At 34.2% G+C, this 17,726-nt stretch overlaps 1 protein-coding gene across 2 annotated transcripts in view; it reads right to left on the bottom strand.

The window, feature by feature from the left end:
• The window catches only part of LOC106461079 (probable cationic amino acid transporter), a 47,737-nt gene that overhangs the window by 6,511 nt on the left and 23,500 nt on the right, over positions 1-17,726 (bottom strand). For both annotated transcript variants that reach the window (XM_022387931.1, XM_022387930.1), the window contains exons 2-7: positions 11,714-11,859; positions 10,280-10,433; positions 7,678-7,908; positions 3,271-3,479; positions 2,601-2,759; positions 399-595 (exon numbers count right to left, since the gene is read on the bottom strand). In XM_022387931.1, coding sequence (XP_022243639.1) covers positions 399-595; positions 2,601-2,759; positions 3,271-3,479; positions 7,678-7,908; positions 10,280-10,433; positions 11,714-11,833 — 1,070 coding nt within the window. In that variant the 5' untranslated portion in view covers positions 11,834-11,859. The remainder of the gene's footprint in view (positions 1-398; positions 596-2,600; positions 2,760-3,270; positions 3,480-7,677; positions 7,909-10,279; positions 10,434-11,713; positions 11,860-17,726) is intronic.

Below are 17,726 nucleotides of genomic sequence, written 5' to 3'. Positions count from 1 at the left end.
GTCCGTCTCTATGTCTGTCTGAAATTCAATTCCATTGTTGCCGTCACTTCTTGGCGGTCTTATACACAAGAATACCGTACATCTAGTAAACACTCGAGCATTCACGAACCTTCGAGAATATCATGACGTGTTACTAGCGTCACGTGACTACCGCTGTCGTAATACTATGAATGTAGTGAAATGTTAAGTCAGTTCGAAAATTTTTCTCATATTTCTCCACAGCTTCCTTTATATTATTAAAATTTCAATGAAAACAAAAACAAAGTCACAAAAAACAAGTAAAACTATTAATCTCAGGTATTTCTTCACTACTGAAGCTGGAGACAACAAGTTACGTAGCAGCACGTGCCAACACTACATTTGAAAACACAAAGTTGAAACAAATAAATTAGACTGACCTAAATATAAGTCCATCTTTAGCCATGGCATATACTACCCGAGGCATGGGAAACATGGAACCGAACATGCTCACTATCAACCCAGCAAGCGCCCCAATGGCTACGATGAACTTAGCCTTTTGGGCTCCCTTCTGTTGAAATATTTCGATGAGGGCTGATTCAGGGTTGATTTGGTCGTAAGGAACAACGAGGGTAATCTAGAAATGTAGAAAAAAGTTGTAGTTGTTTCTGTACTCATAATGACTGTACTCATTTAGCTACTGAAAAATCGATAATAATTGCAAGTTTATCCTTCTTATTCCCACTGCAAAGTCTACTATAAATGTAAGTATTGCTTTTTAGCTCCACAAAACTAAACCAATGCCCATAATAAATGTATAAATATAACTTTTATCCTCATAAGTGCACTATAAAATATATAATGTCTCTTAAGTCCCCCAGTGCTATTATGGCGCCCACTGGCTGCGGATGTGGCCTTGTTCTTACAACAAAGTTCACTCAAATGGAGAGACGTAAACTATGGTAATCACGTAAATTTATTATAATTTCTTGCGTTAAACTTTCTATAATTCACATCCAGAGATACAGTAAACAACAACAACAACGAGAAACATTTCAGTTGCTCAAATATAGCGCAAAACGCAGGAAGTTAAATATAATCAAACTCGTAATAAAGTAAAACAAACAAATAAAACACAGTTATGGATAAGCCTACAGCTACAACAATACTAGTTTTTCTGGATTGTTTCCATGCTTTTGCATCCTCTCACATAATATTAAATTATATAAGCATATAAACACTATAATGTGTTTAAGGTTCTCTCGTTATCATTGTTGAAGAGCCTGGTCAATAAACAGCAAACAATGTAGATTATGTTCCCTCAGGAAAAGTTGCCCATTTCCTCAGCGTGTCTAACATTAGCTAACTTATTACAACGTTATTGAACCAGACACTGCTTTAGCGAACACATGCAGCTTTACAACCACAGAGTTATAAACCACATACAGTGGTTGGAAAAATATTGTATCACCTTGTTAAAGATATGCTTATTCTATTATTCGACGTTGGTTGTCAAACAATACAAAAAAGTATAATTTACTGATTTTCAAAGAGATGTAAACCCGATTCATCGGTGGTTTAGGGATCCAAATTGTAAAACTTTCTTGGCTTTAATTGTAGATTGACAAACAACTATTTGTAAGCATAATGAAGCGGTTTTATTGTGTTTATAAATCGTTGTTTGTTAATTTATTATTATATTAGCGTAAGGTGCTTCCAGACACAAATTTCTTGGCTTTACGAGAAGAACAACGTCATTTGTTATTTACAGCATGTCTATTAGATCATGTGTTATGAAGTTAATGTAAGAGTGGTTGGAAGATCATGGCGAGTGAACGAGATCCCCGTGCCTTATGTAAAATTGTGACCTCAAGGAATGGAATATGATTTCTCATTACATCCTTCAAGAACTGGCAGTTTTCCTACTATAAAGAATTGACACAGTTCTAATAAACAAAACTGGAACCACACGTTATCAAGTTGCTTTCACCACGTGCTTCCTTTTGTTCAGAACCTCTATATACGACACAGGCTTTCAAAGGTATCTACGTATCTTTATCTAAACATATTTTAAGTTTAAAACTGTCGTTAATATTTTAGAACGGATTATTATGAATCTGTAATACATTTTCTTAATTAGGTTTTGGTTTTATTCTGCCGAGGGTTCGCGGAAGTTAATTTCCACTTCTTGATGCTATCAGTCTATTCTATTTTATTTCCTGTTTAATTAACTTTTGATTCTGTAGCGAATGACATCATATTATGTGATTTATTGTGAAATACATTTTATAATTAAATATTATTAGAATGTTATGTCATAATCATATCATTTTAACAAGAAATCCTTTCAATAAAAAGGGTAACGTTTTTCAACAATTCGACCATTAAATTAGAAGATGTGTTGAACACATTACAAAACATTGGTTTACGTGGGTTTATTTATCATTTTCTTTTAAGATTAAAATTTCCAAATTACTGTCAGATTCATTGCTGAGTCTAGTGGTTTTTTTATCACGTTAAACAAGAATGATTGTTAATTTTTACAAATCACAAGTAAATGCTTATCGTAGCTTACACCTGAGACTTTAGTCTGATGGTTAAACTTTATTACAATTAGAACAATGGAGAGTTAGTTAACTTACTATCATGCTGGATGTTATATAAGCTGTCAGCACGATAATTAAACTGATGATGATAGCCATAGGAATTGACCGTTTGGGGTTTTTAGCCTCTTCTCCTGTGGTTGCAATGATGTCGAATCCAATGAACGCGTAGAAACAAGTAGCCGCTCCGGATAACACCTGGAATGAATAATTGATCAACGATTTAGATACATTACCGTGCACAATTTACTTTTCATTTTAGAGTGCCAAACCGTTAGCTCAGTAGTAAACTATTAACGTTCATAGTCTAATTTTAAACGTTTTATAATTGAAAATCACATTTTTACTATATTAAGATGATTTTGGTTCCTTTTGAATTGAAAATAATCCAAAACCCCCAGAATTTGTATTGTGTTGTTGTTTAAATACAAAACTATACAATGAGCTGTCTGTGTTCTACCCACCACAGGTATCGAAACCCGGTTTCTAGCGTTGTAAGTCCGCAGACATATCACTGTGCCACTGGGGAGCTTGTGTTTGGGAAATAAATCAATAACGAATTTTTAAACACGTTATAAATTTATTCCTACTTTGCTTTATACCGTTAAACACGTGTTCTTTTGAGAACATCTTAATCAAGTACACAGTACTGAAACGGCAAAGTAACTGACTGAGTTAAAAATAGTGGTAACAATAAAAACATACTCACCCCTGACCAGCCGTATGGTAGAAAACCACCGTGACTGGCCCAGTTATTTATGTCGACGTAGAACAGCCCTGCTCCCATAATGAACACCCATACTGCTAGATTCAAGGTGTTCAAGATATTATTAAACAAAAGAGATTTTTTAACACCTGCCACTAGGAGCATTGTCATCAAAATAGTTAAGAACGCTGCCACTATGTCTGGAGTGTGATCTGGAAGAACAGTGACACATTAAAACTACTTAAAGTTATCAAGATTCTTGAGTAATTAAAGTGTGTAGGAAATCACTTACTTAACAAATGTCACATTTACTATTTTCGAGGCATTATTGAAATATTGCATAAATAATAAAAATAATCAATGTTTTTCCTTTAAACATCAAAGAAACACCATTTGCTATATTACAACCTGAAACACATTAATACATCTACTTTTCAAATACATAGTTTATAGAGAGAAATTAATTAGTCGGACAATTAGTTCAGCTTAGCTGATATAAAATGTTTTATATTAAACAATAAATATATTTTATCATTCACCAGTTGTCGTGTGTACTTTTCTCGTTGTACAATTAAAATTACCCCTGACTGCCCATGTTTTTTCACGTTTCTCTTAATCAGTCCATGTCTAATCAAATGTATGTGAAAATAGCGTTCAGAACTATCTTTGGTAAGCCACAAATTAGTACCCCAGGAGGTCATTTTTGGATTTCTAATCATGTGCATTCCAGAGTAGTTCTAAAATGTTTTCTATGTTACAAAAGATATTCAATATATTCAATATATATTTCCAGCTGTTTGTATAGTGCCAAATCATGTGAGTTTCAGTGGTCAGTCGCCATTTTGCTCTTTAGTTCTAGTATCCTGGCGAGTTCTGCTCAGAGTTCCATTGACATTTACTTTGGACTTTATTTGCACTTCCACTGTGTCCAGCCATGTTAGTAAACATGTCATCATGGCATCTTATTTCTTGCTAAGGTGACAGGTATCTGGACAATGGCTGAATAGATATACTCTTACAGGCTGTCATGAGAGCAATGCATATTACTCGAGCAAGCTGGAATTTGCAGAGCTGTAATCCATCATGTTATTGTGGTTTCTGAGTGTTTGTAATTAGTAAACCATTTTATGGAAAGCATGGTCCACTCTGACATAAATGCTCATTCAGGTGAAAAACAGTCAACTGTTCTTTCTTTATTGTGCAGTATTGATGTTTAGTTCACTTCAGCACTTGGCCTACTTACACGACTACATGTTCTACACTATCTTACGTGATGAAATGGATCTGCTCCTATGCCTTTAACAGTAGCATAAAGATCTAATAGGATTTTCAAATCTGTCCTTAAATAAAGCATCAGTGCTTTATTTAAAATAGGCCTCAATGACTGAAAGGTATACTCACTTTTCCTGTCTCTTTGAACGATTACATAGACTTTAGTCAATAGAGACAACAACATTTTTCAAGATTACAGAGCACACTGTACTTGTTCCAAACATCAAACTTATATTCGACAGTATTATGTTCATTTCAATTACACAAGCTTAAAAAAAAGGTCCATAGTCACCATTTACATTCACGTAGACAAAGTACACTAGTTGAGAGCAATACTTATCTCTCCAATATTCTCAAGCCTCTCTCCTTTTCCAATAGTAAAGCCGATGTTTATTGACATAAATGAAAGCTTATCTGGAAGAATATAATACATAGTGAGGTAAAAAAATTAGCAACCCCATTATAAAATACACTTAACTTGGTTTGAGGATGTTGTGGTTAAACGAATCAATTGATCCACGAAGGTAGACAAGCTATGCCTCCTTTCCGAGTTGCTGGTTATACCAGCTCAGGAGCTATTAGTCATGAGCAGGGTTGGAGAAATATGCCTTTGCTTATTTTTGACTCTTTACTTTTTAGTTTGGTCTCAGGCATCCACCTCGGAATGTAGCAAATTCTATGTACACACTGTATATAGACAATCCGGCTGTGGTGCCCTAAACTTCCACTAGTGAAAATAGGTATTCTGCAGGTCATTTGTTGGCTTAGAACCTAAATGAGGATTCTTCTGAAATAGAGGTCATATCTTTGAAGGTATCCATATAACATGATGTACTGGAAATTTCACCTAGTCCAGGTTATAATTTATCAACTGTTTGCTAATTAATCTATTGGTTTTCCTGCTTTTAAGACAGAACTACATCAGTTAGACTTATAGCTTATTGTTGCAATACCTGTTTTTGTTTCTCGGCAAATGATTACCTGTCACTATCTCAGAATGTAGTTACTGGTTTTTCCTTATTAAAGATGTCAAGTTATTATGTCTCAGTCACTTAGCATGTCTTGATTGAGATGTTCCATAGCACCAGACTAATTCCACCGAGGCTGAGGAATAAATTCTGTGTGTTCTGACTCAGTATTCAGACTACCACCTGCTTGAAACACATTAGAAAGCAGGCTTTAAGGTGGGGTGGCCGATTTGCTTCTTTTCAGTGATATGAGCCAACTCACTTCCTCCTTTATTTAGTACTGATGCTCCATCATCATTGGTTTGGTTCTGTTAACATGTGTTTTCCATTCTTTGGTAGCAAAACAAGGTTTTGTATAAGAACAAAATGTGTTGCTATCTTAAAATAAACAGAAAATAGCTTTGGTACTCTGGTCCTAGTAACCAAAGTCACTGGATGTTCCAAAGCTAGTTAATAACCATAATGCATATCCACTTGATTTATTTCACTAAGGTTTAGAGTTGGCCCAAACAAAACTCTGCTCCCTTACCAAGCTTTTCTCTTTGAAAGCGGTGTGTGTGTGTATGTGTGCTAAATCCTACCACGACTCTTCTTTAATCACCTTCAACTAAACATAAAGTCATATCTCTGTCTGCTTTCCCACAACCCGCTATCCATCCTATCCAATACACCCCATGTACTAGAGAATGACAACATTGGCACTTTGAAAAACATCCTCAGGTGGGCTAATCTTGTGGAGTTCTACCCAACTTCGATGTTTCGAATTATACACAGTTTTTTTTAGAGCCATGAAAGGCGCAGTTAGAAAGCTAGAAAGGTCCCTGCTTACAGGCCATTACTGTACAGGCAGATAATAAAACCAATGAAAGTCTAACACAAAGTTGGAGAATGCATTGCATCTGACTTCTCTTTGCCACTTTCAGCTTCTTCAGGTATTCAGACAACGTCTAATCTTTTGTTGGGAGCATCTGTCAAGGACTATCATATTTTATCTACGTTGCAGAGACAAATTGGGTGGATAAATAAAGGAAACCAGCAAAATCTGTGACAAGAAGACAAATCAATACTTACTTACACAATCAAAAACTTGGCTTACCATCAAAATGTTGTTCTAGTTTACTCTATGACATTCTTGTATGTAAAAGTGTCGACAGTTGGAACTATGGTAGCCACAGGAGCACAAGTTTTAGTCAGTCAGAAAGGTACTGAGTAAGGAAGCAAGATACTTAAAAGGAACACTCTCACAGTATCGCTGGACAGGGTAAAGGACGTGTACAAAATATAGCATATATGCTGAACATTCTGGACAAAAACAAACAGTTTTTATCTAAAGAAGCTCCTCTTTAATTAGTTATGTTCTGACCGACTGCCTGGACAAAGTTACAAATTTAGACAATCATCTAACTGTCACTGGACTGAAGATAAAATCGAAACACAAGAACAAAACACAATTGAAATAAATTTCTACTTATCTTACTAACGCTCGACTTCCTTGATATTTACTCTATGGAAACCAGAATAAGGCTATGCGAGGTATAAAAACAAAAAATGCCAAGTGTACAAAGAAAACACCATTCTCTAGCTTCAGCTAATCACACACTATGTTTTAAAATGATCACTCTGTATTCCCATGGGAAACTCGAGTCAACATTTTAGGAAGGCCAACTTCGAAGATATTGCAGTCAAACAGTACGATATTAATGCTGTGATAAATTTATTTTGGTGGTCAGCAAAACAAAAATAAATAAATAAAATGTCCCAAACGTAATGTACAGGTTTATAGAGGCCAACTTTGAACTGTTGCAAAAATTAAATCATGGAGGTAAAATATAAATTTTAAATGTTGCAGAAATAAAGTTAAAGAAGGGTTAGTTTAAAAGTCAGAACTATCATATTTCTAAATATATTACGCGTGATTTCTATTATGTAACAATGCCTGAAACTAGAGGGCCCAGAGTCATAATGACACAATTATTATTTAAATATTTCTAAGCGTTTGTTTGGAGTATCCAGAAAAAATATAAGACATGTACATCTTATTGTTGTTAGTTATCATCATGCATATATATATATATATATATATAAGCATTTATGGCTAAAACATAGCAAACTGATAACATATTAAAACTTCTTGTTTTATGGACTCAGTTTTATGAGTATCTCTTGTTACCTATAATTGTGCCTAAATTATTTCGTACAGCTTCGCTAATACAACCACCACTCATAGCGTCTATACATGCACTAATTGCGCATGCACCAGCAGCTGTTCCAATCATATATTCTGATATCATATTCCAACCAATGACGAAAGCAATAAATTCTCCAACGGTGACGTAGCTGTACATGTAGGCAGACCCGGTGGTATGAGGGACTCGAACACCAAATTCAGCGTAACAGACACCTATAAAAATCATAAAAAATCAAACGTTCATGAACTGCTAGTTACAAAGGTTATTCTTTAAACACATTATTTATGCGACAAGGTGATGATAGGTAGTTTAAGTTAAAATGTTAGGCTTGAGTTCTTTGTTATTACACTAATAGCACTTCAAAGTTTCTATAGAATTTCTTAAAAATAAAGATTTTCTGTTAAAACACGCAGAGTATTTGTTTTAAATCGAAGTATATATCGAAGTAATTTACTTATTTTAAATTAATTTAAACTCATTTATAGGAAAAGTTTATTGTCAGGTAGACCAAATTTATATGCTAGGACTAAGCTTTTGTTACTACACTAGTTAGAAGCGAGTAGTTTATTTTAAATTCATTGTTTCAACACGTATTTTGTACCACTCTTTAAATGTTCACCCCACGAGGTACATATAACTCAGAGGTATAAAAACAAATTTGAACATACTTTCTTTAAAACAGTCAATAGTTTCTTATTACGCTGCGTTACATACCTTCTTAAGCTAAGGGAAATGGCCGTAAAATGTATACAGCCAGTCCTTCTGATTATATTTTTATATGCACCTAATAAATAAACTGTCGGCCATTAGAAAAAAAGCTATTGATTCCAGATTTGAGTATGTATATGTCGAAACTTATAATTTGTTTGGAGATAAAAAGAAAATAGGAAAATAAAAATAAAAACAAAAACGAACTGTCTGATTCAAACTGATGTGTCGATTTTGTTTGGCGAAAGACCATGTCTCGATCCAAGGACATCACCTTGATCGATATCAGCACACGGTTGTCTGGGACTCAGAGAACCATTTTTTATATACTGTTTTACTAAGTTTAAGGCCTCATGTGCACGGCTTGTAAATCCCACGAGTAATGGAAGCATTCTTCGGAACATAGGCGTGGAACCTAATAAACATGGTTTACAGACATCAGGAAATTCATGGAAATTTTCAATATGTTGTTTAAGATATGTATATTCTACGTAGTGGATTTTTAATGTATTATCCATTCATCTTCGAAAGAAAATAACAACGGATAAGTTAGCTCACCATGCTCTCAAAAACAGAAAGAGAAACTTCAACAGTCAAATTTAAGAAGTGAGAGATCAACAAGAGAAAAAATACTTTTCCATTTATACGAAAAAAAAAAGACAAAGTTATAAATAGATTGTTTAGTCAATAAAACAAAACTCGAGTTAGAAAGAACGTGGAAAAGAGAATGAAAACTAAACTTTCAGATGAAATGCGGTATGAACTGAAGTAAAATATAGAAGAAGAAGAGAAGGGCAACATGATGTTTAGGGAAACATGCTGTTTAGGGCAACATGCTGTTTAGGGAAACATGCTGTTTAGGAGAAAATGGGAAATAATGATTTGAAAAATGAAAAACAATTACTGAGATCGGGCAAACATTCTTCATCATCTCATTAGTCTCGCTCTTCATCTTCTACATCATCTTTATCCTTTATCATCAATATTATGTAATTAATCTTACCTAAATACTGATTTTACCATGAGTCATTAAAAATTACACTTCATAAATATAATCTAGTTGACTCCATTACACCTGCTGCTCGTGCAGTTTGATAGTAGAAATACCACTGCTGTGTGTCTCTTGTATACCAGCTGCCCTGATGAGTCCGGGTATTGGGCGAAAGAACTCGTTGACAATGGATGTAGCAAATATAGCGTCGTTAACATATAGTTATACATTCTTCATTACTTTCATTCTTAAGTTCTTAGCCTTACTCTTTACCTTCAACATTATCGTTATTATTCATCGTCAACATTATCTTTAATTTTGATTTTCAATACAAATTTTACTCTCATCCCCAGAGCGAGCTTTATTATTATTATTTTTTGTTCTTCACCATCGCCACTAGCTTTGTTCGTCGTCTTCAACACAAAGCTTATTTGTATCTTCAATTATGCTTTATGTTTTATCTTCAGTAATAACTTTACTCTTCTGACCCAAGAATAAGCTTTAATTTTTACATTAACATTAGATTTTCCGCCACTTTTAACCTTAGCTTTATTCTTCGCCTGCACGTTAGCTTTAAATATCATCTTTAGAATTAGCTGTACTTCTCATCCTTCTCTTTACAAGACAGTGAAATACGATATAGTACCTGAATTTTTAATTATAGAATAAGAAAAACCATTTAATGCCAATTACAACTTTACACTTGTTTTTATCCAAGCAAATTAAGATTGAAGTTTTAATACTTTTTATGTTTACCTATCAGAGATACACTGATTAATTTAAAGTTCAGTTAATCTTAGAGGAATATCATAATAACGTATATATTTATATATATATTCTAGAAATAGATGTTTGATTAGTTAAACAAAATTCTGGTTTCAAACCTGAGAAGAGAGATGCCACAGCGGCAATTAGGAAGGAAAGAACGACCCCTGGCCCAGCAACATTCCTGGCCACCATTCCCGAGACTAGATACATTCCAGTTCCCACGCAGCTTCCTACTCCTAGGGAGATCAGGTCCAATGTAGTCAAACATTTCTGAAGGAAGATTCAAATATTCAAGTCTATTAATTCGGTTTTGGTTCAATTTTCAATTGCTATTTTTAGTATGACATAAAACTATTTGTTGCATGAACTGCTTAAATAATATCTAACAAAGCATTAGAACTGAAATATCTGTATACCTGAGAGTAATGAAGATGACCAATAGCTTCCGCGTCATCACTATGTTCTTAAGCTTGACAAAAGATAACTTAAAGAGCTAAAAAGAGAACTGCTAAATAGCTACACACTTTTCATCTGGAGCTCCATCCTTGTTTATGAGTTGATGAGACAGACTCAGTTTTTCTTGTATTATGCTCTTTTGTCAAAACGAAGAAAAATGGCGATTTTTTTTACATTTTAAGCAGTATTTGCTAGTGAGCCGAAAATTAAGTTTTACTCTAACTGTTTTCCGCTGCTGAAATCAAGAGAGCTGGATATAAAGTTTTTCTTTGAATATGGCGTGTGCTACTTAAGCCTACTGAACGAAAGATTGAATGTCGCTTTGGTGTGGTGTCTGATACGAAATCAGAAGAGTGGATGACATGAGGAGTGTTAATTTTAGTGTGTTAGTTATTGTTAGAACCAACAAAGCAGAAGACAGTGTTGCTCTTAGTGAAATATCTGCTGCCTGAACCAAGAAAACAGAAGACAAGGTATTATTGTTAGTATGTTGTCCGCTGTCGGACCCAAAAGAACAGAATAAAGTGTTATGTTTGGTGTTATGGCTTCTGTTGAAACACAAAAAAAAACACAAGAAAGTGTTATTTTTGGTGTTATGGATGCTGTCAGAATCAAGAGAACAGAAAATATGGTTATATCTGCTGTCGAAACCAAGATTAATGGAATACCGAGTGTTAGCCTTGATGAGATGTACTTTGTTGGAGCCATTACCGAGTGTTCGTTTTCATATGATGTTCGTTAGTGGAGCCAAGAAAGAGGAAGGTATTAATAGTTATGCCTTAAATGCGGCTTATAATGTTGGATTCTGATGACCAAATGATGGATTCTCACCTGACATCTAATTTTTGTTGGACTGAAATAATAGTAACAATTATTATTAACTTTAAAATAAACTTTAATGTACCCTGTACAACCCAGAATATTTAATAACTGAACTGTTCGTGAGATTTTGCATTTATCATTGAGTTTTCAAATAATATTTTATATTACTTATGCATGTACTTTAGCGTCAAATGGCTTGACAACATATCTATACTTTGAATATGCAGGTCTCTGTGGATATTTGGGAATATGCACGAGGAGACGAACTGTACCTTAAGTTTGTTGTCTGATGCCGGCTCCAATAAGTCTGAAGATGGATCTTTAGTTCGGATCAATTTACCCACAAGGAGAAGAAGTTTGGCTTTAATTTGATCAATTTTGCTGGAAAACATAGCTATGCAGACTATCCTGGTGTCAGCTGGAGGAGAAAAACATAGAATATTAACCTCTGAAAATGTTTTGATGTTAGAGAAAGAAAATGATTTTACTATTAATAATTCTTTGTCATATATTCCTATTGTGTAAGCTTAAAATCGGAAAGACATATTCAGTAAATAGTATAAATAATACGTTAAAACGCTTATGACTAGTAAATATCATTATTGTCAAGTACCGAGAATGGAAAATATTAGTTTTAAAAGAAGTGATTTAGAATATATAAAGTAGTGTATGTGCCACTGGTACACAAATTTGTCATAAATCATTGAGTTCACTAAATTAGTTCAATAGGAGCTTTGTCAGTTATTAAGAACAGTGAATGTTATAACCTCAATATTTTATCTTCAAGAACTTCGAGCAGTAATCTAGTTCTAACAATTGTTTCTAAGTGTCAAGAACACTTAAGGCTACCACTTTTTAAAGGACTGGTGTCAAGTGCCGAGAACAGTAAATGTCGTTGTATGAGAACTGTCCCAAACAACCAAGAAAAGAAAATACCGGTTATTTGCGATCTGATGTCAAGTGCTGAGAACAATAATTGTCACTACTTCATCAGCAAGTAAAGAGAGAATTAACTACATATTTACAAGTGATTGTTTTCAGTTAATAATATCAGTAAATACCACCATTTTATAATCTGTTGTCAAACATCGAGTAAAATCAAAAACATTTACTTAAGAACTGTTGTTATGTGTCAAGACTAACAAATATCAGTACCTGTGTCGGGAACACCTTATACTAATACAGTAGTAAATTAACAAATAACGATCTGTAGGGATAAATTATGTGTATTGTGAAAAACCTTTGTGTTTCGACAATACTTTGGTTTGTATAAACATGTTTGTTTTCTACATTAAACATCATTGTGATTAGAAGCCATTGTTTGTTAATTCAGTGCAATATCAGTGCTTTGTAGTCGCTACTTATAAAACGCCGAGAACAGCAAGTTATGAGATAAAAGTTTTCTGAGATAGAAAAATTCGATTTATTTTCCAAATTTACAACAATATTCATTACAGAAACTTTTCGAATGAAGTTTTCATTGATAGTGCCGTTATAACATCATTTAAAAAGCCTTCGATAGGACATACAAATAGAAGTAGTTTCCTTCATCTATCTATTTCACGAAGCCTGACATTTACCCTATACGTTAGAGTCTTAAATGCTGTAATAAATAACACTATTAATTCTTGCTCGAAGGTTTGGAATAGCTTAATGTTTCCTTGCAGCATGTGTCGAAAAGAACAATGATAACAATTCAACATCAATAAAATGTGGGGTGTTGAAGACCGGAGCGATTCATCTACTCTAGTGAGAATATATATATTCTTCAGAAAAATCAGAACAACATGTTCTATTAGTTCTGTTGCTCGCCCACGCTAGAATAACATGCCATGCGATGCAATACTTGTCCTTTACGTGGGTGGATTTTTTCTTTTCTCCATCAGCGTTGTTTGGAATGATCTCCACAACATAAAAGAAAACAAAGTATTTGTAATCGTGAATAAAAAACGAAAACTGAAATGTTATGATGTAATAAGAAGTTTTGTTCGTTCAAACTTATTAAAGAAAAAAAAATATATTTAACCATCGGCCTTAATAATATTTATAACTGTAATGCTCCTCCTTTGTGTATGGGTCTTTGGTTATACGTGACTGCATACGTACGTGAAGTGAATCAGATGCATTGTTAAACGTTAATGGTTTGACCAGTTTATTATTATTAGAAGAATATCTGGTTATGTGAATGTATATCTGTATTACTAAGATCAGTGATAACGTTATAATATATCGAGGTTAATGATGATATTGTTATCTCAGTCATGCTAGAAATATTTCTTGCAAATTCAAGGAACGTTTCCAACTCTAAAAAGCAAACAACAGAGCAGTGACTTTAAAAGACAGGAGCTGATTCATTCTTCAATGTTCGTTTCCTTAGCAGAAGTGATTAATTACTTATTATGCTTTTGTTTTCACGTTGGAGATTTGTTATGCATTATGGACTGTAGATGAAACATTATGTATTACAAGTCAAACAATATATTTGTTATTATTGAAAAAAAAAAACCCTATAGGTCATCACCATGGTGACGGCTTACTTAATTGTATCATCGAACATAGGTAAGAAAAGTAATAATTCCCAATAAACTTCCTCAGTGTAATATTTTCACTATCATTTTCATCATCGGTGCAAACAAGCCTCTTAAAAATTATTAGGCTTTAGGAAATTACTGAACAAAGAGAGAGCTAGAGAGAGAAAGCGAACACTATTTTATTTGTTTGTTTCAGAATTTAGCGCAAACCTACGCATGGGCTATACGCGCATAGTTAGCCATTAACTTCCCCTCCAGTTCTTGAGCTACTCTAATCGAATAGCGGGATTTGATCGTCACGTTATAGCGCATCTGCGACCGCAAAGTGCGAAGCGCGTTTTAGAACCAAACGAGTTGCGAATGATGAATCCCGAGATTCGCAGTCCGAGCACACAGCTTATTAGGTCACACTCAAGTTAAACATGAATATAAATATAGCATTAAAGGAATAACTTTTGATATTCCAGAAAAACAGGTATTGCCTCAGAGACAAAAAAAAAAAGAAAAAAAGAAGCACTCTGATACAGATAATATGGATATGTAGCTTATATCTTGAGAAAATTGAAGATGAAAATTTGGGCTTCAGGGAATTATTTTTCTACTACTGACCAGAGAAGTCACAACTACTAGTCCAATGTGTTTAAATGACTTTTTTAGCATTAAAAAAATAACATCACTGAATTTCAAACACAATGTAATGACCCCCCCCCCCACAGTGGCACAGCGGTGTGTTTAAGGACTAACAACGCGAGAAACCGGGTTTCGATACTTGTGGTGAGCAGAGCACAGATAGTCTATTGTGTAGCTTTGTGCTTAACTTCAAACAAACAAATAAACACATTGTAATGTATTATCAAGATTAATTTATAAGCATCTCTGGTTCTTTCGCTCAACTCTACTGTTCCTAGTGGCTGATGATGAATAAGTGGAACCTGTTTTTTTTACTTAATTCTACTGTTCCTAGTGGCTGATGATGAATAAGTGGAACCTGGTTTTTTTCACTCCATCCTACTGTTCCTAGTGGCTGATGGTGAAGAAATGGAACCTGGTTCTTTCACTCAATTCTACTCTTCCTAGTGGCTGATGATGAATAAGTGGAACCTGGTTTTTTCACAAAATCCTTCTGTTCCTAGTGGCTGATGGTGAAAAAATGGAACCTGGTTCTTTCACTCAATTCTGATGTTCTTAGTGGCTGATGATGAAGAAGTGGAACCTGGTTTTTTTTACTCAATCCTACTGTTCCTAGTGGCTGATGGTGAAAAAATGGAACCTGGTTCTTTCACTCAATTCCATTTCTTTACCATCAGCCACTAGGAACAGTAGGATTTTGTGAAAAAACCAGGTTTCATTTATTCATCATCAGCCACTAAGAACATCAGAATATATATATCGTAAGGTTGAATGACTATTACATATTACATTCTTGCACATCCGAAATTTGTATATATCGTACATTGTTTTGTTTTTATAACAAGTTTGAACGGACAATGTAATTTCTTCTTTAGAGTTTTTTCTTTCGCCACATCAGATTATGAAGTTAGTACAGAATCAAAAGGTGATATCTTTCATCATATGTTACTTTTATTAGAAGACGGTCTAATTTTTCTTCTTAAACAAGTTGTACCAAAGTATTATATTACTGGTCCATTTCTTCACCATCAGCCACTAGGAACAGTAAGATTGAGTAAAAAAGCAGGTTCCACTTCTTCATCATCAGCCACTAAGAACATCAGAATTGAGTGAAAGAACCAGGGCTAAGCCATTAGTGTGTGGACTCATTGTAACCAAATTTGGCATGTATTATTACCCCTCCTCCCACGACTGACATTGGGAAAAGTGTTTGGATTTTACCCCTCTCTCAATCCTCCTAGGTCAACCTCTGTCTTTCCCGTCAAAATTTACAATATGTGAAGCTCATCTCATAATGCCAAAATAATATGCACTAGCTGTTCAGGTTTACAATACATGAAAATTTCTACCGTTAATCCAGACTTATAATATGTACAGAAATACACGCGCCACCCAACCGAAAGTACGACTGATAGCATTTCTACTGCTGTTCATTCTGTCTTAGGTATTCACTGTTACGATGTTTAAGACTTTTGTATTAACTGGCCAAATTTATGATATGTAAAAATCTGAACAAGCTGTTCTTAACCGTCTTTCAAAATTGAAAGGGATAAAATTTCTGGCAAGATCATGATCTCTAATGCTGATTTGAATTCCATCAGAATGTAACCAGAACTCGGAGACTTTCAATGCGCTCCGTGGTAACTCAAATGAAATAAAGAAAATAGGAATGGAAAGTAAGAAATTATTATTTATAAAGTTCACCAACTGTACCTTAAAGCTTTCGCCGCTTCAACATCTTCCGTTCGAAACAGCAGCCAGGAAGCGCGCTTCATCATAGTCTATTGATCGAGTTCACAGAAGGACAGTGTCATTTCATTGACTTAGTTTTTCCTATTTCAAAGATTAAGATTTTAAAATAAATCAGAACAACGGGGTGATACCTTATAGTTGTATATTTGTTTCACGATATTCGCGCAAAGCAACACAAGAGCTAACTACGTTAGCCATCACTGATTTGGAACAGATAAACTAGATGGAAAGCAGTTTGTCAAAAGCACCCGCCGCCAACGCTTGCACTACTGCAATCGAATAGTAAGAGTTGATAATCATTGATATAACGCGACAATGGCCCCCGAAATTTCCTGGGTGTGATATTTTCCTTTTGTGGAAACAGGCAACAGGATGCAAGCCACTGGCCACGTCCAGCATTCTTGTTGTTATTGTAAAACTCTACAATACAGTAATCTTCCAACAAACTGAGATAACTTACAACAAATTCCTGTGTTTTCCTAGAATGAGTGAATTATACCGATCTCATGAAACAGTTGTTGAAGCTGTATTTAAGTGGAACAATAACAAAGGAACACTTATAAGGCAGGAGGTTTAATATGTGAGCTTAATGAAGGGTTCCATATTTACTAACATTTAATGTTCAACTTGTTTATCAAACGTTAATATTTTCTTTGTTGTTTTTGTATTTTTCAAAAAATTATGAATTTATTTCATATTTTCGTTGGAAGTATGCAAGTTTTTATTGCATATTTCCAGCCAGGAAAAAAAAAATTGTAGAAATAAAACCGGGAATGACCATTATTTGTTCTTAAATCTGCAAGAGACTGTTGTCCGTAAAAATAATATGTAATGTGTGGATTAGTGGATCGAAACATTACAATATGTTGAAATGATTTTTGTATAAATTTTAAGGTTATTTATCGCACGTATAGGCGTTTCTTTCGAGAATTTTTTACTTTTTCCCATTAATATGTTTATTGTCACTTCAACAAAATCAAACATTAAAATACATGTGAATCCCAATCTTTATACCATTCACTAAAAGTCATACTGATTTCGAAGAATTTCACCCCTCATAGTTATTTTTAGTATCTTAACCATCCTAGGGTATTGAGGTTAAATTGACCCCTTGCGTTAAAAAACAAACAAACTACAATATAGCTCATGGAAACATTACTGTTCCCTCTTTCCTTCTCCAACATTACGTTTTTGATTTGCTGCACGAGTAAAATCTTGTGTTTGTTGTGATTTCGCCTTATCATTGAGTGTCAGACAGACTCCAAATTATGTTGTGCTTCTATAAAAGTTGTGCTTTAATGAAATTTGTGTAGGAAGCACATTACGCTAGGAAACTTGTATATATAAGACACAACGATCTGTAAGCATAATG

This window comes from Limulus polyphemus, unplaced genomic scaffold (genome assembly GCF_000517525.1).
Source record: "Limulus polyphemus unplaced genomic scaffold, Limulus_polyphemus-2.1.2 Scaffold893, whole genome shotgun sequence".
Lineage (NCBI taxonomy): Eukaryota > Metazoa > Arthropoda > Merostomata > Xiphosura > Limulidae > Limulus > Limulus polyphemus.
The sequence above is the reverse complement of the archived record's forward strand: the minus strand, read 5'-3'. Positions and strand labels throughout refer to the sequence as shown.